This window comes from Schistocerca nitens, chromosome 1 (assembly GCF_023898315.1).
Source record: "Schistocerca nitens isolate TAMUIC-IGC-003100 chromosome 1, iqSchNite1.1, whole genome shotgun sequence".
Taxonomy (NCBI): Eukaryota; Metazoa; Arthropoda; class Insecta; order Orthoptera; family Acrididae; genus Schistocerca; species Schistocerca nitens.
In genome coordinates this window covers 474,799,686-474,824,572 of record NC_064614.1, presented here as the reverse complement: position 1 = coordinate 474,824,572, position 24,887 = coordinate 474,799,686, and the positions used below count along the sequence as shown (strand labels likewise).

At 44.1% G+C, this 24,887-nt stretch overlaps 1 protein-coding gene across 1 annotated transcript in view; it reads left to right on the top strand.

The window, feature by feature from the left end:
* LOC126252011 (peroxidase-like) overlaps nucleotides 1–24,887 on the top strand; it is a 184,593-nt gene that overhangs the window by 109,519 nt on the left and 50,187 nt on the right. The window contains exons 6-9 of the mRNA XM_049952798.1: nucleotides 5,154–5,436; nucleotides 14,971–15,182; nucleotides 17,842–18,015; nucleotides 22,581–22,774. Coding sequence (XP_049808755.1) covers nucleotides 5,154–5,436; nucleotides 14,971–15,182; nucleotides 17,842–18,015; nucleotides 22,581–22,774 — 863 coding nt within the window. The remainder of the gene's footprint in view (nucleotides 1–5,153; nucleotides 5,437–14,970; nucleotides 15,183–17,841; nucleotides 18,016–22,580; nucleotides 22,775–24,887) is intronic.

Genomic DNA, 24,887 nt, shown 5'->3' with positions numbered 1-24,887 from the left:
TGTCCTTAGGTTAGTTAGGTTTAAGTAGTTCTAAGTTCTAGGGGACTTATGACCTAAGATGTTGAGTCCCATAGTGCTCAGAGCCATTTGAACCATTTGAACCTGATCATTAAAAAAGGTGGGACATGGTTCTTAATGGGATGTATGGTCATCGGAAATTCATGTAGCGCCTCGTGCTCCCACGCTGGCCACAATGTTGGTAAGGAGTTCTTGTAGTAGGGTTGGCTTTCCTCCAGCAGTGCGATTGACACCTGCTGGATGGTCGTTGGTGCATGTGGACGCGCTGCAAAACTTCTTCTCAAACATCCCGCACATTCTAAATGGGATTTAGGTCGGGGGAACTGACAGGCCTGTACATTCGCCGAATATGTTCTCTTTCCAAGAGCTGCTCCATCTGCACAGTTCGATGCGCTCGTGCATTATCATCCATAAAAACTAAGTCAGGGACTAATGTAAGCATGAAAAGAAGCACTTGGCGAAGGATTGCAGTGTCTCAGTATCGCTAACTGGTGAACGTACCGTGTTTAAAGCTATAAAGGTCAATATGCCAATGCAACACTAGCCTCTCCTCGCTATAATACCTGCTCTACAGATGGTTCAAATGGCTCTGAGCACTATGGGACTTAACATCTGAGGTCATCAGTCCCCTAGAACTTAGAACTACTTAAACCTAACTAACCTAAGGACTTTGATTTGATCCATTATAAATGGTTTCTGAAAGCCTGCGACTGTAGATACAATAGGTTTGTTTATAAATAAATAAATCTTCTGCTACCAGTCACGATTTTTATTTATTTTACTATTCGCACGACGCGTTTCGAGAAATAATTCCCATTTTCAAGTGCGTTTTTTGATGTGTGTTAAGCCATTTCTTTTGATGTCAGTGTGTGTGAGTCTGCTTCATTTTGTTGACTTTTACTGTAATACACAAGAAACGCTATTTTTAGTTGGGTATCAATTCTTTCTGTGAGGTTAGTGGCTAAAGTTTGAGAACAATTTGTACTTACAGTTTTCTAATGGTCCATTTGTGTAGAGCATTTGTGACAGCATTTGCAGGCATATCCAGGACATAGTCGACAAGAAGTACTTGACCATTTGCAACACACATAACAAGAAACTACAGACCTTGACATCCAAACAAGACAAGAGATCTAACCTTGAGATAACTGACAAAAGCAAACACACATTCTACAGTAGAGTGGTGAACAACACTCACATAAAGTTCAACCAAAGAGAAAACGATCTACTCCAAAAAGGACTAAAATACAACGTAAAACCTAACCTCAACAACGATACACTGAAACAGGTTATAGCTGCAACTAAAAGTGCAGCAGATGCTGCAAAATTAAATTCAAATACAAAAGCAGCAATAGGTCACAAAGTAAGCAAGCTTCTTGAGAAAGAAATGAATAAAGATAAGTTTAGATCTAAATATACAATAAATGATTCAAAAACTTTAAAATCTATAAATAATAAACTAAAAAACAACCAATCCATGGTTGTAAAGTCAGACAAAAGTAATACATTAGTTGTGATGAAAGAAAAAGAATACATAGACAAAACAAATGAATTTTTTGCTGCTAATAACATTCAGCACATTGAAAAAGACCCAACCAAACAATTCCAAAGTAAAATTAAGGAACAATTAAAGAACACACATTTTCTGTTGACAGAAACTGAAAAGAAATACCTTACATGCATGAATCCAAAAGCACCACGCCTAAGAGCACAGCCTAAAATACACAAAAATGGAAACCCGATACGTCCTGTGGTTAACTCTATAAACAGCCCAGCATACAAACTGTCACAAAAACTAAATAACATACTGGTGAAAAATTATACATGTGAAACAACATATTCCATAAAAAACAGCATGATTCTAGCCAAAGAACTAAGAACCAGAAAGCTCCCCCAAGATGCACAGTTTATATCACTTGACATCACCAACCTTTATTCAAACATACCCATACAAGAAGCTCTAACAGTAATACAAAAGAACCTTACACAACACAAGAAACTTTCATACACAGAGATTGTCGAATTTATGGAACTCCTTCAGCTAACCCTAAGTTACAACTACTTTACCTTTAATGACAACATTTATAAGCAACCAGATGGCCTAGCAATGGAATCATGTATATCCGGTACCATAGCTGACATATACATAAATTACTTAGAACAAAAATTATTTGACAGCCAAGAACCTTGCCTAAGGAAAATCGAATTTTATAGGAGATATGTAGATGACACACTACTGTTAGTGAAAGGAGATACCAAAGACATCACAGACATTCTTAATCATTTGAATAATCTAAATGAGAAAATCAAATTTACAGTGGAACATGAGCAAAATAAAAGTATTAAATTTCTGGACCTAAATATTACAAGACACAACAACACATGCACATTCAAAAAAATTTATAGGAAAAACACAATGACTGACACCACAATCCCTGCAACCTCATGTCACCCAAATATCCATAAACAGACAGCATACAGGTCAATGCTGCATAGGGCAACTAAAATACCATTGAACCAAGAAAATATGCAATAAGAAATAAACACAGTGAAGAAGATTGCAGTTGCCAATGGTTACAATACTTCCATGGTTGACACAATCTTAGACAAAGTGAAGAGAAACCCAGGTACAAACTGCACCACAGAAGAAAAAGAGAAAAACAAATATATATCTAGCATTCCATACATAGGCAATGTATCACAGACGATTGCAAATATTTTCAAAAATCACAGATTAAAAATTGGGTTTTCTACATCCAATAAACTACACCAAAAACTAATACATAATATAAAGTGTAATCATGATCCATATTAAGACTCTGGAATATACAAGGTAACATGCCAGGAATGCTGCAAGTTCTACGTAGGACAAACAGGCCGAAATATTAACACCAGGTACACAGAGCACATTAGAGCATACACACACAACAAACACACTACATCAGCAATAGCAACACACATACATAATACAGGACACCCATTTGGAAAAATAGAGCAAAATGTCAAAGTACTCCACCGACTAAATAAAGGACATAAAATGGATGTGCTTGAAGAACTGGAGATATATTCACATTACAGAAAATATGAAGATAAAATATTAAATGAAAAACTTGAAAGTGAATCAGTGAATTTCTTCAGATGTTTCGATAATTTACTTAAATAAAAATAGTAAAACATATAAATAAGCACAATTGTAAAATCAAACTGTTAAGATAAATAACCTCTGTACAAAAGCATATCATAATCTGTGGAAGACCTATAATGTTATCTCTGTGAACTACCTGTAAGAAGATCTCTGTAACTGTTTTGTTTATATAAGATATTTTCGATGTGTAAAGTGTACAAGTTGTGTGTGATGTTAAGTGTGTGTGAGACTCTACACAAATGGACCATTAGAAAACTGTAAGTACAAATTGTTCTCAAACTTTAGCCACTAACCTCACAGAAAGAATTGATACCCAACTAAAAATAGCGTTTCTTATGTATTACAGTAAAAGTCAACAAAATGAAGCAGACTCACACACAGTGACATCAAAAGAAATGGCTTAACACACATCAAAAAACGCACTTGAAAATGGGAATTATTTCTCGAAACGCGTCGTGCGAATAGTAAAATAAAGAAAAATCGTGACTGGTAGCAGAAGATTTATTTATTTATAAACAAACCTATTAACCTAAGGACATCACCCACATCCATGCCCTAGGCAGGATTCGAATCTGCGACCGTAGCGGTCGCGCGGTTCCAAACTGAAGCGCCTAGAACCGTTCGGCCACATCGGCCGGCCTGCTCTACAGAGCCGATGATTTTCGACAATGTTGCTGGGTGCATTTTTATGCATTCTCACCTCTCGCCATATGAGGGGACGGTTCGGCTTGTCGAACATCATCATTTTAGTGGTCCAGGTATTATGCCGTGGGGAGACCTTATGTTGCCGAGTTCGTAGTCTAGTGACTATCGTTGCTGCCTGTGGATCAGAGGGTCCTGGGTTCGATTCCCGGCCGGGTCTGGGAGTTTTTTCTCCGACCGGGGACTGGGTGTACGTGTTGTCCCCATAATTCGGGGAAGTGACGAGACTGGACGGTAAAAAAGATTGGGAATTTGCACAGGCGCTGATTACCACGCATTTCAGCGCCCCACAAACCAAATATCATCATCATTATGTTGCGTGGGCGTACTGACCTCCAAATCTTTGAACACGGTACACTCACCGGTCATCCTTATTGTGACACAATACTGCTCCCCGTATGGGTCTTTTCAGGGATGCATTCGGCCCTGACTTGGCTTTAATGGGTGACAGTAAGCGACCACGTGGAACTCTGCAGGAGGAGGAGCCCTTGGAACAAGAGGATATTTGCTGAATGCACTGGCTTGCCCGTTCCCACGACTTAAATGCTGCAGAACACTTATGGATGCACTGGGGAGACGTACCACTACACGCCCATGTGCACCAACGACTATCCATCAATTGGCAACCACGTGGGTGAAGGAAAGGGGCGCCCTATGACAAGAACTCTTTACCAACCTTGTGACCAGCATAGAATCACGTTGGAGAGGATGCATTAGCGTCCCTGTTGACTACAGTCCCTAATGGGAGCTACGTCCCGCCTTTTGTAACGTCCAAGGGATCGTCGTAAATCGTGGTGACTTCAGTGTACGAGTACTTATGGTATTTAAATAAAAATGCAGTTTCTGTTAGATGTGAGGTCCGTTAGTTATGCAAAACACCGGTTTATCTCAGTACCCAAACATGTTTCGGCACCACCGTGCCATCTTCAGTGGGTTTTCGTTTTTATATAACCCACTGATGATGGTACAGTGGTGCCGAAACATGTTTGGGTACTGAGAAAAAACGGTGTTTTGCGTAACTGGCGGACCTCACATCCAACAATTTTAACTGCATACACGGCCAATACAAGGAGCCGCAAAACAAAATGATGAATAGTGCCACTTCTGTTCGTTTCATTGCGTATTTTTTTCAGTTACTTCTGTACTACACTGTAACAGTTCTTTCTATGTATGTTCCAAGTTTCAGCGAGCTATATTACTTGAGAGTGACGTATCATCCCTTAAGTTTGCACACCACTGTAGTTTAGTGGTGTGGTTGCACACTTGGTGAGCTGGCCGTGTCCCGCAGTGGCGCAGTCGGGCTCGAAGGGCATCCTGCAGGCGCCGCCGCCGCCGCCGGTGGTGGTGCCGCCGCTGACGCCGCAGCAGCTGGACGCGGCGGCCGCCTCGGCGCTGGAGCGCGTGCGCCAGCGCGTCCAGTTCCTCGCGGCGCTCTTCTCCGGGGGCGTAGTCGTCGCGCCGGGCACGCCGGCCGCCTGGCACCAGGAGTTCTTCCAGACCACCAACCGCACGCTCGCCACCGGACAGCAGGCGCAGAAGAACGTCGAGGCCAGCGTCGGGCTCATCCAGGAGTGAGTAGCGCGGCGCGCGGGGCGAAGCAGCCGTCCTGGGTGGGCAGTACGAGAGAGCTGTCGGTTGTTGAGGGAGAACGAGGAGCTGTGGGTAGGCGAACATGGGACATGGGAGTGAAAGGAGTGAAGGGAGTGAAGGGTGTGAAGGTCGCACTTGGACAACCTTCCGAAATGCCTTAAAAAAAAAAAAAAAAAAAAAAAAAAAGGAGGAAGTAAATACTCCAGAATTAGAATCAAGAACAACTGGCAACTTGGTTTTACTAAGTTACCTGGCTGTAGCTAAGCAGCTTAAAACACTTAATAAGGCAAAGCTTCCGGTCCAGATTCTATACTAGTGAGGTTCCTTTCAGAGTATGCTGATACAACAGTAACCATATACAACCGATCGCTCTTACAAAGTGTAAGTAGACTGTTTAGGTTTTTATTTTGGTAACGCCACGTGGCGCTCTGTATGAAAATCGTTGACTGTGCTGTGTGCAGTCTGGGGCTGGTTTGCATTGTTGGAATATTTGCTATTGTAGTGTTGGGCAGTTGGATGTGAACAGCGCGTAGCGTTGCGCAGTTGGAGGGGAGCCGCCAGCAGTGGTGGATGTGGGGAGAGAGATGGCAGAATTTTGAGAGCGGACGATCTCGACGTGTGTCCATCAGAAAGAGTAAATTTGTAATATTGGATATCATGAACTGATATATATATATATATATATATATATATATATATATATATATATATATATATATATATGATGACTTTGGAACATTATTAAGGTAAATACAATGTTTGTTCTCTATCAAAATCTTTCTTTTGCTAACTATGCCTATTAGTAGTTAGTGTCTTCAGTAGTTAGAATATTTTATTCAGCTGGCAGTATTGGCGCACGCTGTATTGCAGTAGTTTGAGTAACGAAGATTTTTGTGAGGTAAGTGATTCATGAAAGGTATAGGTTATTGTTAGTCATGGCCATTCTTTTGTAGGGATTATTGAAATTCAGATTGCGTTGCGCTAAAAAAAATATTGTGTGTCAGTTTAGAGATGATTAGAATAAGTAAAGAGAGAAATGTCTGAGTACGTTCAGTTTTGCTCAGCCGTTTGAAAATCAAATAACGTAGAGGTTTACCAGCACAGTAATTCATAAATTTTTCTAAGGGAAGGTTTCAAAAGGCCCGTACCTATAGACAACAAAGTTCCACACGTCACGCTAGTACCTACCAAAGGAATAAGGAGTAATTTACTGAATTACAACCCATATCATAAATGTCTATTTGCAGTAGAAATTTGTAACATATACTGTGCTCGAAAACGAGCGATTTGTTGACAAATAGCCAACCCAGATTCAGAAAATATCTATCTTGTGAAACACAACTAGCTCTTTGTTTTCACGAAGTAATGAGTACTTTTGACAGGGGACGTGAAATTGATTTTTAGATTTCCATGGGGTTTTGATACTGTTCCTCACAAGCGACAGCTAATCAAATTGCATGCCTATCTAGTATTGTCTTAGTTATGCGACTGGATTCGTGATTTGCTTTCAGAAAAGTCACAGTTCGTTGTAACTGAGAAAGTCAACGAGTAAAACATAGGTAAAATATCTGCTGTTCCAGACCTGCATACATGATTTAGGAGACAATCCGAGCAGTCCTCTTTCCCGTAGATTGTTTGCAGATGAAGCTGTCATTTACCGTCATGAAAGTCATCAGATGACCAAAAAGAATTGCAAAATGATTTAGATAAGATAGAGCAATTGACTTTAAATCATGAAAAGTGTAAGTCATTCACATGAACACTAAAATCAATCCCCTGAATTTCAGTTACACGATAAAGCACATATTTTTTTTAATGGCTGTAAATTAAACTAAATACTTAGTGATTGGAATGATCACATAGATAATGTTGCGGGGAAATCAATCCAAAGACTGTGTTTTATTGGCAGTACACTTAGAAAAAGTAACACATCTACTAAAGAGACTACTTACCCTATGCGGAATATTGGAACACGTGAGGCAATACTGACCCTACGACTTATCTTAGAAGCTAGATTAAGAAAAGGCAAACCTACGTTTCTAGCACTGGTAGACTTAGAGGAAGCTTTCGACAAAGTTGACTGGAATACTCTCTTTCAAATTCTGAAGGTGGCGGGGGTAAAACACAAGGAGCGAAAGGCTATTTACAATTTGTACAGAAACCAGATGGCAGATATAAGAGTCGAGGGACATCAAAGGGAAGCAGTGATTGGGAAGGGAGTGAGACAGGGTTGTAGCCTCTCCCCGATGTTATTCAATCTGGTATACTGAGCAAGCAGTAAAGGAAACAAAAGAAAAATTAAAATCCATGGAGAAGAAATAAAAACTTTGAAGTTCACCGATGACATTGTAATTCTGTCTGAGACAGCAGAGGGCTTGGAAGAGCAGTTGAACGGAATGGACAGTGTCTTGAAAGGAGGATATAAGATGAACATCAACAAAATCAAAACGAGGATAATGGAATGTAGTCGAATTAAGTTGGGTGATGCTGAGGGAATTAGAATAAGAAATGAGACACTTAAAGTAGTAAAGGAGTTTTGCTATTTGGGAAGCAAAATAACTGGTGATGGTTGAAGTAGAGAGGATATAAAATGTAGACTGGCAATGGCAAGGAAAGCGTTTCTGAAGAAGAGAAATTTGTTAACATCGAGTATAGATTTAAGTGTCAGGAAGTCGTTTCTGAAAGTATTTGTACGGAGTGTAGCCATGTATGGAAGTGAAACATGGACGATAACTAGTTTGGACAAGAAGAGAATAGAAGCTTTCGAAATGTGGTGTTACAGAAGAATGCTGAAGATTAGATGGGTTGATCGCATAACTAATGAGGAGGTATTGAATAGAATTGGGGAGAAGAGTTGTTTGTGGCACAACTTGACTAAAAGGAGGGATCGGTTGGTAGGGCATGTTCTGAGGCATCAAGGGGTCACCAATTTAGTATTGGAGAGCAGCGTGGAGGGTAAAAATCATAGAGGGAGACCAAGAGATGAATACACTAAACAGATGCAGAAGGATGTAGGCTGCAGTACGTACTGGGAGATGAAGCAGCTTGCAAAGGATAGAGTAGCATGGAGAGCTGCATCAAACTAGTCTCAGGACTGAAGACCACAACGACAACAACAACAACATCATAAACGCCTATCTGCAGTACAAATTTGTAACATATACTCTGTTCGAAAACGAACGATTTGTTGACAAACAGCCAACCCAGATTCAGAAAATATCAATATTGTGAAACACAAGTACCTCTTTGTTTTGACAAAGTTATGAGTGCTCAAAAAAAATGGTTCAAATGGCTCTGAGCACTATGGGACTCAACTGCCGTGGTCATTAGTCCCCTAGAACTTAGAACTAGTTAAACCTAACTAACCTAAGGACAACACAAACATCCATGCCCGAGGCAGGATTCGAACCTGGGACCGTAGCGGTTATGAGTGCTTTTGACCGAGGATGTGAAATGAATTTTTAGATTTCCATGGGGTTTTGACAATGTTCCTCACAAGCGACATCTAATCAGATTGCAAACCTGTCTAGTATCGTCTCAGTTATGCGACTGGATTCGTGATTTGCGTCCAGAAAAGACAGCGGTAAAATATAAGTAATATCTGCTGTTGCAGACATACATAAACGATTTAGGAGACAATTCGAGCAATCCTCTTGCTCGTAGATTGTTTGCAGATGATGCTGTCATTTACCGTCATGAAAAGACATCAGATGATCAAAACGAATTGCAAAATATTGCCGGCCGCTGTGGCCGAGCTGTTATAGGCGCTTCAGTGCGGAACCGCGCGACCGCTACGGTGTCAGGTTCGAATCCTGCCTTGGGCATGGATGTGTGTGATGTCCTTAGGTTAGTTACGTTTAAGTAGTTCTAAGTCCAGGGGACTGATGATCTCAGATGTTAAATCCTATAGTGCTTGGAGCCATTTGAACCATTTGTTTGCAAAATGATTTAGATAAGATAGAGCAATTGACTTTAAATCATGAAAAGTGTAAGTCATTCACATGAACACTAAAATGAGTCCCCTAAATTTCAGTTACACGATAAAGCACATAAATTTTTTTAATGGCTGTAGATTAAACTAAACACTTAGGGATTGGAATGATCACATAGATAATGTTGCGGAGAAAGCAATCCAAAGACTGCGATTTATTGGCAGAACACCTAGAAAATGTAACTGATCTACTAAAGAGACTGCTTACCCTATGCTTGTCCGCCCTCTTTTGGTTTATTGCTGTGCGGCGTGGGATCCACATCAGACAGGACTGACGGAGGACACCGAAAAAGTTCAAAGAAAGGCAGCTCGTTTTGTATCATAGCAAAATGAGGGAGAGAGTGCCATGGGCATGATACACGAATTAGGGTGGCTGTCATTAAAACTAAGGCATTTTTCGCTGCGGCAGGACATTATCTTGAAATTTCAATCACCAACTTTCTTCTCAGAGTCTCAGGATATTTTTTTGGCGCCCGACTGCATTGAGGGAGATGATACAATAAAATAACAGAATCAGAGCTCGCACGCAAGGATTTAAGTGTTCGTTATTCCTGCGCGCTGTTCGACGGTGGAACGGTAGAGAAGTAGCATAAGGTGGCTCGATGAATCTTCCGTCATGCACTTAATTGTGAACTGCAGAGGATTCGTATAGACGTAACGTATCATGTCCTGGCCGAGCCTGTATGCTCGTCCTGTTTGCTCCTCTGGGGGCTTAAAGGCTTATGACTTTCCCAGGTGGTAGGCATTTTCTAGAACACAGAAGTCCAGGCAGAAAGCAGCGCTGTACAGAATAGTTCGGTTATTGCGAGCAGCATGTGTCCACCTGTGATTCCAGAATTCCAGATTTCTGTTCCTCAATCTAATCGGCTGAAAGGACTAAATGTTGAATGATTTCGCGAAGCGCTTTGAAACTTGAGAAACTGATGGTCTGCCGATGGCTCTTGTAGGGAAAGGAGATGTCTTGTGCCCTCTGTCGTTTTAATGTGTTATACTTTCTGACGTCAGAAACTGCTAATCGGTCAAGAACAAAAAGGCACTTATCTTTGGAGCCTTTCGCGGCAGTATGCTTCAATAAAATCTTCTCGGTTTACAAGCAGCGTCACTTCGAATATAATGGTTCAAATGGCTCTGAGCACTATGGGACTTAACATCTGAGGTCATCAGTCCCCTAGAACTTAGAACTACTTAAACCTAACTACCCAATGACATCACACACATCCATGCCCGAGGCAGGATTCGAACCTGCGACCGTACCAGTCGCGCAGTTCCGGACTGAAGCGCCTAGAACCGCTCGGCCACCGCGGCCGGCACTTCGAATATAACACGAACTTTCGACCTGTCTCCACCACCGTTAGTAGCAGTCAAAATTATCGTTCCAGCCCTGGCACTGAATGGCTCAAATGGTTCAAATCGCTCTGAGCACTATGGGACTTAACTTCTGAGGTCATCAGTCCCCTAGAACTTAGAACTACTTAAACCTAACTAACCTAAGGACATCACACACATCCATGCCCGAGGCAGGATTCGAACCTGCGACCGTAGCGCTCGCGCGGTTCCAGACTGTAGCGCCTAGAACCGCTCGGCCACACGGGCCGGCCCTGGCGCTGAATAATTTTAGCTCCTGTTGAAGGTGGCAGAGGCAGCTATCGAAAGTTCGAGTGTTTTATTTGAGGTGACGCTGCTTGTAGACCGAGAAGATTTTATTAAAACCAATTTAATGTCCAAATAAGGAAGACCACAACAATAAGAAGTGCGCTCCCGTGCAATGCGGTGGAATCTGCTTTAGTGCTTTTCCAGTTTTTCTAGGCGAGTGTTGCATTTTAGTGAGCAAGTATGTGCTCACTTTTTGTTGGGAGTCCAGTAGCTAGCTGGAAGTAGTGTACAGTAACGAACCGAGCGTTTTGAGATTAATCGACACCAATAAATTCCATTTTATTCCCTGGAAATTTTAATATGGTGCTCTGACTGACGTTTTGCCTCTTGACCTTAAACTGTTATCAGGTTGTATCTTTGTGGAGATTATAGGTGAAAAGAACTATAGGACCAGCTGAAGGCTGTGTATGAAGTGTCAGCGTTCACATATTCCATTCTTGTGGTCGGATCTTGCAATCTTTTTGAAATTAGTACATACATTAGCCAGAAGACATGGTCGGATGTCAAAGTAACTACGTATACGTACACATCACCAGCGGGTTGTAAACGATTACAGCTACAATTTTCTGTGACAGGTAGAACGTCCACCAGAGTGCAAGACTGCTGTTCGTGTATATTGTTGTTATCAGACCTGGTAGGGTATACAAGAGGTTTGAACAGCGTTAGATGTTAAATGATAATTGTGAAGGCCACGGAGATGCCGCGTACTCATGTGAGACAATGCTATCAGCACGTGACAGTGTGTTTCGATTTGGCCAGCTGGTCGAATCGTGAAATAGCGAGATTTTCGTGGGACATTCGCATGGAACAGTGACCCGATGTTGGACTGCCTGGGGACTCGAGGTCAAGTATCCTTGTCGTCAAGATTTCAGTCGACCACATCACCACAAGGAAGTATCGTTGTATTGTGCACAAGACACATGATATCCCATTCAAATATTTGCCTGCCTTCCGAGAACACGTAATGGACCCCATACAACGCTCTGTATCATCCTATATCATTGATGAGAGACGAGGAGTAGACGGACTAGGAAATTATAGTCCTATGCGTAGGCTACCATCAACACCGCGACCCAGACGGCTGAGTTTGGAGTGATGGCGTGACCAGCGAAGCGATGAACAGGGGTTCACCGTCGTTGCCGAGTATGGCGATGATCTGGGGGCAAATGCCGTTTTTCCAATGTTTTCGAGAGGATCTCCTGGTGTCATAGTGTGGGCATGACTTCAAGTCAAAGCCGGTAGTGACTGAGAGAACCCCCCAGTATAACAGAACATCCTTGGTAGTAAAGGATGTTGTGTGCAACATTGGCTCGGTTTCAAATAGTGCAGTTCATGACGTAAGTGCATGGCTTGTAGAAAATAAACTAACGCTAAATCACAGTAGGACTCAGTTTTTACAGTTTCTAACACACAATTCAACAAAACCTGACGTTTTAATTTCACAAAATTGGCATATGATTAGTGAAACTGAACAGTTCAAATTTCTAGGTGTTCAGATAGATAGTAAACTGTCGTGGAAAGCCCTGTTCAAAGGCTTAATGCTGCCATTTTTACTATTAAAGTCTGCTTTGCGTTTTTCCGTTCGCTTATGTCGTATGGTATTATATTTTGGGGTAACTCCCATTCTAAAGGATATTTTTGGCTCAGAAACGGGCGTTTCGGGCAATAAGTGGTGTAAATTCACGAACCTCTTGTCGACCCCTGTTCAAGAGTCTGGGTATTTTGACATTGGCCTCTCAATATATACATTCCTTACTGTCATTTCTTGTTAACAATATTAGATTATTCCCAAGAAAAAGCAGCTTTCACTCAGTTAATACTCGGCAAAAATCAAACGTGCATTTGGATCGGACTTCGTTAACTCTTGTGCAGAAAGGTGCGCAGTGTACTGCTGCATCCATTTTCAATAAGCTACCAATCGAGTTCAAAAATCTTAGCAGTAATCCACGCACTTTCAAATCTAAACTGAAGAGTTTCCTCATGGGTCACTCCCTCTATTCTGTCGACGAGTTCCTTGAAAAAGTAAGCTGATTCTTCTCAATTTGTTCAGTTGTGTGTGAAATCTTATGGGACTTAACTGCTAAGGTTATCAGTCCCTAAGCTTACACACTACTTAACCTAAACTATCTTAGGGACAAACACACACATCCATGCCCGAGCGTGGATTCGAACCTCCGACGGGGGTAGCCACGCAGACCGTGACAGGAAGCCAAGACCGCGCGGCTACCCCGCACGGAAATAGTTCATGCATGGATCTCGTTCTTCTTCTTCTCTCCTCAGCGTTTGTTTCGCAATGTAGCAGGAACCGCCCTTTTGGCTCTCTGTCTCCACCTGGGATACTCATGTGCTTGGTCAGAGCAGAGACCGCCGGCCGCGGTGGTCTAGCGGTTCTAGGCGCTCAGTACGGAACCGCGCGACCGCTACGGTCGCAGGTTCGAATCCTGCCTCGGGCATGGATGTGTGTGATGTCCTTAGGTTAGTTAGGTTTAAGTAGTTCTAAGTTCTAGGGGTTCAAAATGGTTCAAATGGCTCTGAGCACTATGGGACTCAACTGCCGTGGTCATCAGTCCCCTAGAACTTAGAACTACTTAAACCTAACTAACATAAGGACATCACACACACCCATGCCCGAGGCAGGATTCGAATCTGCGACTGTAGCGGTCGCGAGGTTCCAGACTGAAGCGCCTAGAACCGCTCGGCCACACCGGCCGGCAACACTAGCACAGCGGAATCGAATTCACTATGGAGACAGAAAAGAATGGGGTGCTGCCTTTCCTCAACATGCAAGTTCACAGAAGTCTGATGGTAAACTGGGCCATAGAGTATATAGGAAGCCAACCAGTACTGACAGGTACCCATATGCCTCCTCTCATCATCACCCTAGGTAGAAGAAATCTGTCCTGCACACTTTAACCAAGAGGGCTCACAGGATCATCGATAAGAAACATCTAAAGGGTGGACTACAACACCTCAAGTCCATTTTTGTTACCAATGATAATGGGATGAAAGTAACAGAACTATGGCGACAAAGAATGAAGGCAATAGAGGAGAGTAGAAGGAAGCACAAATCATCGCTCTATTACCATATGTTCAAGGTGCCATTGACAGGATGGGCACAATTCTCCGCCGAGCAGGTATCAAGCCGTTTTTCCGAAGCAGCAACAAAATAAAAGATGTTCTTCGCACAACGAAAGATGCAGTTGACAAACTACATGGTGCTCGAGTTTACGAAATCAGGTGCGAGATTGGATTAGCGTATTGTAGGCGAGACGGGAAGACCCATCAGCACACGGATATCTGAACACGAAAGATATATCCGATTAAGGTAATGCACGAAGTGAGCGGTGGCAGAAGACCAGGATGAGTGCGGCAAACAGGTTGATTTTGGTGAAACTGGCGTACTGGCGAAACAGCCTCTTACTTTCAGGAGGGAGATTAGAGGGGCAATAGAAATAGTCAAGCGCCCCGCTTTTTTGGTTTACATAACAGCAAGTCGTTGATCTGCTTCTTTTGTTACAGAGCAATATTCTGTTCCGTACAAGGCAAATGGACGGATTACAGACCGGTATATTTTCGACTCAATTGGATCCAGGTCCTTATCGCAACGGAGACCAGTCATTGTCCACCATTTAAACTGTGTTCAATGTAGTTTCTAACAATTTCTTGTCTTTTCTGACGTATACTTCTGTTGAGTCACCATCCATTTAGGCTATCCATCTTGATAGGATCCATGGAACACGATGAGTTGAGGAATTTAACAACTCTGCTAGCACTGGAGTCGGGCACAGTAATCATTCCTGAACTGGTTAGCCTCTTAATTCGGTCGCTTGCTGAAGAGCCGTCTCTAGCCGACGCCCTCGGCGCGTTGCAGGTTCCAGCTGACGCCGCAGCAGGGCGCGTTCGCGCTGCCCAAGTTCAGCGTGCTCAACACGGTGATCGCGGACACGTGCCCGCGCACGGCGCGCTGCCCCGAGCGCGCCAAGTACCGCAGCGCCGACGGCTCCTGCAACAACGTGCAGCACGACGCGTGGGGCAAGGCGGGCACCGCGCTGCAGAGGATCCTGCCGCCCAAGTACGACGACGGTAGGTCTGCTCCGCTCTGCTCTGTGCGCAGCGCAGCCTGCTCCGGCTCTGCTTTCAAGCACTGCTTTCCTACCTGCCCTCACTCGTGTTTGGACCTACTTTTATACGTGGTAAATCGCCTAAAACATGCTCCCTTCTTTTTTCGTGAGTGATTCGAGATACTGAAACAAAGTTTTCAGCGAATTATTCCACTGGGAGACGTGACGATCAAGTCCTTCTCCATAAAACGGGACCAGGCGCTGACGGATCCACAACCACAAACACTCTTGCACTTCCTCGCCCGACTGCAACCGACGTACACGTATGTTTTTTTTTCCGGACGTCAAAGATGTGTACAAAGGGTGTTGCAGTGTTTCCAGACCAAATCGTTGATTCGTAGCCTCGTTCGAATGGTAAGTTAGGGGCAGGCGTTACCGTGCAACAGGATAATTCCGTCTGAGAGCATTCGTGGGCGTTTTTACTTTATGGCGCATCGCAGTTTCTGCAAGGTGACAGCAAAAAAATGGTTCAAATGGCTCTGAGCACTATGGGACTCAACTGCTGTGGTCATAAGTCCCCTAGAACTTAGAACTACTTAAACCTAACTAACCTAAGGACAGCACACAACACCCAGCCATCACGAGGCAGAGAAAATCCCTGACCCCGCCGGGAATCGAACCCGGGAACCCGGGCGTGGGAAGCGAGAACGCTACCGCACGACCACGAGATGCGGGCAAGGTGACAGCATAGTGCTTGCTGGTCATTGTGTGGTTCTATGCTCGAGGAAATCGACGCCTCTGCCGTCGAGGGAGGTCATCAGTGTTGTAACTGCGACCGGGACGGTCGCGGGGTTTAAACGACGGAAAGCGCGGCGGGACCCGTGGAGAGGCCCGCGAAAAACAACACAACGGGAAAGGACGGACACGACCAACGAAGGACAGAACGAACAACAACAAGCTCGAACAATGGAGTCACAAGGAAACCTAAGAAACATGTCCACTCGTACACAGAACAAGAAAGTAAGTAAAGTAAGTAAGCTGTCTAAAGCGAGGCGATGTGTCCACAGACGTACGCGAGATTAGACTGGCTGGCTGGGCTTTTGTTTCCCTTTATTGAGTTTCGATTCCCCCCGAAGGGGGCGGGCTGGCATCAGCTTAGTACGCCGCTCTTCAGCCTACAGACTTTGTTTTAAAAAGAAGAAGATAATAAATAATTAAACGAGGCGATAAAATTGGTGACTTGAATGGTAAAATGGCGGAAAATCGTGGAACTTAAAATATAAACAAAGGGTTGATGATGCTAATAAAATACAAAAGAAGCAGACAGGTAAACGAATAGACGTATAATTAAAAAAAACACGGCGACAATCTGGTTTCTGTTCGCAAGAGATATAAAATTTACACCCAGCGACAGCATGGTTTCTGTTCGCAACACTTTGGAAAGACGAACAACACTAAACATTCACTTGAACACTGCACTAAAAAATTTTCACAAATATCATATACCACAGCTGAGGGGAGATTGGGGGGGGGGGGGGGGGACTGGCTGAGCGAAAGGCAGACGCTTAAATACTCTATCGGGGGCGACGCTATTGGCCACTGGAACCACGTGTTCCACTGTGACGCCCTCACACTAAAAGCGGGCCAGGAGGCGCGCGTCGACACAGCTTACGGCGCGATGGTGCAGAGACCTCTAGAGGTTATATTAGAACAAATAAGCCCTCGGTCACAAATATTAAGTCAAAATTGACCAGGTATCGACGCTACTATGAGCGTCGTCTTCAGAATTAAAATTAACTTAACGGACTTGTAAGTGCTGCATCTCTTTCCAGTCAGTACAAACTTTAATTTTAATAATGTATTATATACCTAATATGTTTTAGGACAGTTAATTTAATTCTGAAGACGACGCTCATAGTAGCGTCGAAACCTGGTCAATTTTGACTTAATATTACGACCGAGGACTTATATGTTCTAATATAATTCTGACACGGTCACTGAACCTTAGCAGCTATGTTCAAAGTTTGACCTCTAGGGGACTTCGACGTCCATGACGTCTGGCGGGGATTCAAATTCCGTGGCGCGCGCTACCAGAATCAGGACCGTACCGGAACTTCTGTGAACAGCTCTGGATTTCTTTGGCTGGGGGAGATGTGGGATGTTTCCACTGATGGCTTAGACGTTTGACGTCGGGCTGTCGGAATGCCGTCGGATGGAATCGTCCTGCTGCACGATAACGCCAGCCCCCACACTGCCAATCGCACGAAGACTACACTTCATCGGTTTGGTCTGGAAACTCTGCAACATCCTCCGTACAGCTCGGATTTTTCACCGTGTGGTTTCCACACCTGAAGAATGACATGTGTGGACGTCGGATTCAGTCGGACGAGGAAGTGCAAGAGTGGGTGCGGCTGTGGATCCGTCAGCGGCCGACCCCGTTCTGCAAAGCAGGAATTGATCGTCTGGTTTCCGAGTGGTGATTACTTTTGAATGGAACCATTCTATAGTCCCAATTTAGCGGATCTTCTGTTTTCATTTGACTGCCGCTCATACTTTTTGTAACAGTTAATCTGTACCTTTATTCAGCCATGATCTAACCATGTTAATTTTAGACAGACTAGCACATAAGTGCCTGTGCTGGCAACTCTGTAAGCTGACAGCGCTGCCGACGTGTGCCGCAGGTGTGAACGCGCCGCGGTCGCGCGCCTCCAGCGGGGAGCCGCTGCCGAGTGCGCGGGTCGTGAGCAGCCAGTTCACGCCGGAGGCGAACCGGCCCTACGACAACTACACGCTGCTCGTCATGCAGTGGGGGCAGTTCCTCGACCACGACCTCACACACACGCCCATCAACTTCGGTGAGTGTTTACTCGCAAGTAGTTATTTGTTTAAAACGTGTATCACATCAGTGCTAGCGTCTATTGGCTCAAGTCGTACAGACATAGCGGGGAGTGGATGAAAATATGGAAACACAAGAAACACATTACTATGCCTAATACAGTGCACGAAACCTCTTGGCATTCGAAACAGCTTCCGGGCGTCTTGTCATGGATAAACAGAAGTCTTGTATGATAAGAAGATGGTATTTGTTCTTTCGGACATGTCCGAAAGAAAATATACCCTCTTCATACAGTTAAGGCTAACCGACCATTGACCTTCTTCTTCTGTGCTGGATGCACACGCATTGCCCTAACTCTTACGGGACTCGGTAAGATTTTCTGTCGCGATTAATGAGTGTAATGAGCAGAGACACTACGAATGTAGTGTGTGGACACCAAGTTGGGAATGTGGGTCTCACAGGGAGCATGCAAGGGATAAATCCCTGCACTCGCACTATCCTCTGTGCCCTCGGTGGCTCAAATGCATAGAGCGTCTGCCATGTAAGCAGGAGTTCCCGGGTTCGAGTCCCTGTCGGGGCACACACTTTCAACTGTCCCCGTTGATGTATATCAACGCCTGTCGACAGTTTAGGGTCTTGATTTATTTATCATTTCAGTCCTGTATCATTTTCTACAGAGTCTTATACCATCCTTCCTACAAAAGAGTGGAAACTTCGAGAAACGATGATGGTAGTGGATGGTGAATACTCGCCCTTCTCTCCAAATTAGACAATAAAGGTTCAATAACACTGAGATCTAGTGACCACGGGAAACGCGGCAAATGTGCTCACAAAACCAGTCGTGAACGATCCAAAGTGTGTGAACGTGGGTCCTCTCATCTTGGAACACAGCATCACCAATGGGGAACAAACATTGTGCCATGTGATGGGCCTGATCAGCCAAATTCTTCACACGATCCTTGGCAGTAATGGAGCTTTGCACAGTGACCATAGCGCCCTTGGAATACCACGATATGGCTGCCAAATCCTCACTCACTCTCCACCATGATTCGCTCTTGGAACGAAAACTCGTCAGAAATTGGAAACAGTCTGAAACAAGACCCATCAGACCATATTACTTTCTTCTATTACTCTCTAGCCCAAGTATTATGGCTTCGGCATTATGTTTTCCTATTACGGACATTTTCAACGCTGCTAACTCGTTTTGGAATTTCAGCTCGCCCTACAATTTCCTGCTTATCTTATTGCTTCGGTGGTGACAGAGTTCACGAGTATGACACTCACTTCTGCAGTGACTTTTGCAGACATCGTTTTCTTATTTTTCGTCAAAATCCTCTTCATTGACCGTATGTCACGGCTACTCAACATACACTTTTCTCCATATTATAAATTAGAGGATGGTTTTCCGCTTTCCCTATATGCCGTATAAATATTTGATACAGTGCCTCCTGAAACACCAAATATTTCCGCTACTTTGGTTATGGAAGCACCAACAATTTGCCATCTTTCGAATACATTTGAGTACGACGTGATTCAATGACAACTACACGGAACACTGTTCTGACCACCACGAACACTTTCAACGTATTGAGAACATCTCGCAGACGCTGTTTGTGGCCAAATACAACAACGCAACTTCCAGGCTTGGCTAGCATCTACATTCATGTTCAAGCATACGTTTCGAGCTGTATTTCACATTTTTATCTAACCGCTGTATTAGGTGACCCCGAACTCCACCGACAATAATTTCAAACGTAATGAAATGGTACGCTTACAGCCGTCCTTACGATGTTATTTATTACATTGATACTAGTTTAGGTGTTTCAGTGCACCATCTTCAGGCCTTAACTGGCGCTGAGGGGTTTAACTCCAGTAGTATACACGATTAATCACTGAGCAACATCTATGAATTGGTTTTCGCAGACCCCCTGTAACAACGATGTTGTGTATCCAACTATCAGCAGGGCATTGAGTTGATGGTTGGAGACACAACATCGTTGCTACAGGTAGTCTGCGAAAACCAGTTATACACTCCTGGAAATTGAAATAAGAACACCGTGAATTCATTGTCCCAGGAAGGGGAAACTTTATTGACACATTCCTGGGGTCAGATACATCACATGATCACACTGACAGAACCACAGGCACATAGACACAGGCAACAGAGCATGCACAATGTCGGCACTAGTACAGTGTATATCCACCTTTCGCAGCAATGCAGGCTGCTATTCTCCCATGGAGACGATCGTAGAGATGCTGGATGTAGTCCTGTGGAACGGCTTGCCATGCCATTTCCACCTGGCACCTCAGTTGGACCAGCGTTCGTGCTGGACGTGCAGACTGCGTGAGACGACGCTTCATCCAGTCCCAAACATGCTCAATGGGGGACAGATCCGGAGATCTTGCTGGCCAGGGTAGTTGACTTACACCTTCTAGAGCACGTTGGGTGGCACGGGATACATGCGGACGTGCATTGTCCTGTTGGAACAGCAAGTTCCCTTGCCGGTCTAGGAATGGTAGAACGATGGGTTCGATGACGGTTTGGATGTACCGTGCACTATTCAGTGTCCCCTCGACGATCACCAGTGGTGTACGGCCAGTGTAGGAGATCGCTCCCCACACCATGATGCCGGGTGTTGGCCCTGTGTGCCTCGGTCGTATGCAGTCCTGATTGTGGCGCTCACCTGCACGGCGCCAAACACGCATACGACCATCATTGGCACCAAGGCAGAAGCGACTCTCATCGCTGAAGACGACACGTCTCCATTCGTCCCTCCATTCACGCCTGTCGCGACACCACTGGAGGCGGGCTGCACGATGTTGGGGCGTGAGCGGAAGACGGCCTAACGGTGTGCGGGACCGTAGCCCAGCTTCATGGAGACGGTTGCGAATGGTCCTCGCCGATACCCCAGGAGCAACAGTGTCCCTAATTTGCTGGGAAGTGGCGGTGCGGTCCCCTACGGCACTGCGTAGGATCCTACGGTCTTGGCGTGCATCCGTGCGTCGCTGCGGTCCGGTCCCAGGTCGACGGGCACGTGCACCTTCCGCCGACCACTGGCGACAACATCGATGTACTGTGGAGACCTCACGCCCCACGTGTTGAGCAATTCGGCGGTACGTCCACCCGGCCTCCCGCATGCCCACTATACGCCCTCGCTCAAAGTCCGTCAACTGCACATACGGTTCACGTCCACGCTGTCGCGGCATGCTACCAGTGTTAAAGACTGCGATGGAGCTCCGTATGCCACGGCAAACTGGCTGACACTGACGGCGGCGGTGCACAAATGCTGCGCAGCTAGCGCCATTCGACGGCCAACACCGCGGTTCCTGGTGTGTCCGCTGTGCCGTGCGTGTGATCATTGCTTGTACAGCCCTCTCGCAGTGTCCGGAGCAAGTATGGTGGGTCTGACACACCGGTGTCAATGTGTTCTTTTTTCCATTTCCAGGAGTGTAGATGATGGCCACTGATGAATCGTATGTAGACTAGAGTTAACCCGTCAGCGTCAGTTAAGGCCTGAAGATGGTGTACTGAAACACCGAAACTGGTAGCCATATAATAAATAACATCGTAAGGACGGCTGTATATGTTCCATTTTATTGCATAAGTCAATGGCCAAAGTTCCTCAACCTCCAATCGGAAGGATGGACAGAAAAATAATTTCCGAGATTGTTCAGGAATATTTTCTGAGTATTTTGATATAGGAAGGGACGCGTGATCTCCAGTGGTTCATTAAATAGCAATACTGTGATTATGAATTTCTCATTTTGTTGCTCCATTTAAATTTATTTCTGTGGAAATACTTTCGCAACCGTGAAAAAGTGTGTAGCGTGCAGTCACCAAAACATAGTTGTTCATGTTAGATTCTCAGAATCGTTTGGCTTGTGTTCAGAGCTTGTATGACGTGCGGATTACTGATATCACAATTGTCGCCAGTCGCTCTTAGCGCATTATCTTCCACTCTAAAACAGAATGATCCTGTTCCTTGTTGACGCCTATGTATAGGTACAGAAGATACTGTTGCCGTCACTGCGGGAACAGCACACCATGGCGTCGTCGGATCGCTCTTCCATTGCATTAAGTGAATCCATACACCAGGTGCATATTGGCCACCTCTTCGTCAGTATAATCATTCGTACTGTTGTGTATCACTATGAACGTACAACTAATACTGTAAAAGTAAACCCGAGACTGGAAAAATAGACCCGAGACAGACCCGAGCAGTACTGTATCCAAAGGTGAGGGCGAAGAGTTTAATAGAAACCGCTGTTGTAGACAGGAAGCAGCACGATTGAATGGAACAAGTTTGTTCCCAAATAAGACATACAGCTCATACAATCGAGATTTGCACTTTTGTGAAAATATTTCCTGTGTAATACAGACCAAAAGTAAACGGAGGCGGTGAGTCCAGTGAAATGTAACTACCCTGCAACGAACTACCGGAGATCAAGGATACCCCATACCAAAATACTCAGTTGGTGGAGATCGGATTCGGCCCGTACAGGCGATACACTGGTTAGTTCCTTGTAATCAGTAAATGAAACATTCAGTGCGCAAAGACTCTATGCTGCTCAACACTGTTTCAGGTCAGAGTGGGACTGGAATAACTTGCTGTGAGAATGGTGACATCATAGCCCCGTCGAAGCGACATCCGGACTGTTTTCCAATACTGATACCCAACAACGATCGTACGTTCTCTCGTTTCGGAGAGAGATGTATGGAGTTCGTGCGATCGCTACCAGCGCCCAGGCCTGAGTGCAACTTCGGTCCTCGAGAACAGGTCAGCCACCGAAACATAAGGAAATTTCATAGCTACGCTTTTCGCTGACGGTGTACGTGATATTTGCATGTGCTCACCGCAGTATGTGTTGAGTGTGTCCCGTGATCAACACATAGCTTCAATCGAACGACAGTTTAGTGGAAAATACAGAAAGAGCCTAAACATAGTATCTGACCTTACCGTAAAGTCGTCTTACTTTGTCTGTTGGGACAGTGTGAGAAACTGAATTATAAAAATTGTTAATTCATCCATTACACTGATATTTGAGCTCCGTGGCTGTGGATAAAATTAACTGAAGATGTACAGCCAGTTTTAATGTGAAAATTGTGTTACATAGGTTTGCAACAGACGCACTCTACATCTCCCACAACCTTCAGCACATGCTGCACTCGACTACGACTAAGTGTACACCTACGTTATCGGAAAGGCATCGATTGCAAAGAAAGTAAACTAAAATGATGTGGAAAAGTGTAAATGTAAGCCGGCCGGGGTGGCCGAGCGGTTCTAGTCACTACAGTCTGGAGCCGCGCGACCGCTACGGTCGCAGGTTCGAATCCTGCCTCGGGCATGGATGTGTGTGATGTCCTTAGGTTAGTTAGGTTTAAGTAGTTCCAAGTTCTAGGGGACTGATGACCTCAGAAGTTAAGTCCCATAGTGCTCAGAGCCATTTTTGTAAATGTAATCGCTTATATGACGGGTGGATACCCTGCCCCGATAACGAGTGACCGCTAACATATGTAATTACAAAGATTGATTTTCAATAGTTAGTCGAATTTGTCATTAATGAAAGAAACTGAAATTTAATTATCTAAAGAAATAAGACGGTCGCCACTCCTAAGGCGGACAGTTAATCCCTGAAACCAATCGGACTTTTGGATGTAAGCTAACGGAACAATTAGTAAAACGCGTAAGCGCGACGACGGACATTACTCAGGCGGGAGTTCATTTGTAATTACAAAATTAGTATATATTAGTATATATTACTATATATTCAAAACTTCAAAATTTTTAAAAAGCCTTATAGAAACAATCAAAATTGAATAAACTGTTGCATTACGCGACGCGGTAATCGTTACATAGTGTAGCATCACAGTAATCGATACTGTTGCTAATTTTGATTAAATAGTCATTTCAGATATGTAATAAATTAATTATTAAGAATGAATGACTTCAAAGCAACAACAAAATACTAAGGTAAGGCTGAATTACAATATCCAAGACATCAATACATAGATTTATCAAAGCATATAAAAGTAAATAGTAGAGTTGTATAAAAAATTCTTTGTTTTATCAGATTAAGTAATTTAAACAGTTATCAAATATTACTTTCAAAGGGTTAATTGAGAATCTTGTATTGGTAGTGCAAAAAAATTCGTAATGACTGTGATTAATCAGCAAGAAATGAATTTTCCATTTAAGAGCAAACTTAGCTATTCTGTCAGACAATATTATCTTCGTTTATTGTATACTTTCATTTATGATATGATTCTCGGTATTTAGGACGTTAGGCTACAGATTCTGTTTACGGTAACAATGACTTAATGACCTTTATAGCCGGCCGAAGTGGCCGTGCGGTTAAAGGCGCTGCAGTCTGGAACCGCAAGACCGCTACGGTCGCAGGTTCGAATCCTGCCTTGGGCATGGTTGTTTGTGATGTCCTTAGGTTAGTTAGGTTTAACTAGTTGTAAGTTCTAGGGGACTAATGACCTCAGCAGTTGAGTCCCATAGTGCTCAGAGCCATTTGAACCATTTTGACCTTTATAGAACTACGTTTAAGGTTCACACACGTAATGTACTGTCCAAAAATAACTCTTAAGACACTGATACGTGTTTTACGGAACGGGATGTCCGAAATCGTTCAGTCTTACTTTCTGAGAAGCCGCTGGCGCGATGTATTGGCTCGGTAACAATAATAATAGTAATAATAGTAACAGCAATAACAATCATGACTCATCTGCCAGTTGCAGATATTTCTTATGCGCGGTTTGGCCAAACCGTAATCTTCCTCTAAAATTCTCTGGAAACATTATCATAATTATCATTGTAATGAGGCCCACAGGAATTACATTGCCTCTCACAGCAGTAAGTAATTGCTGCATACATAGCCATTATG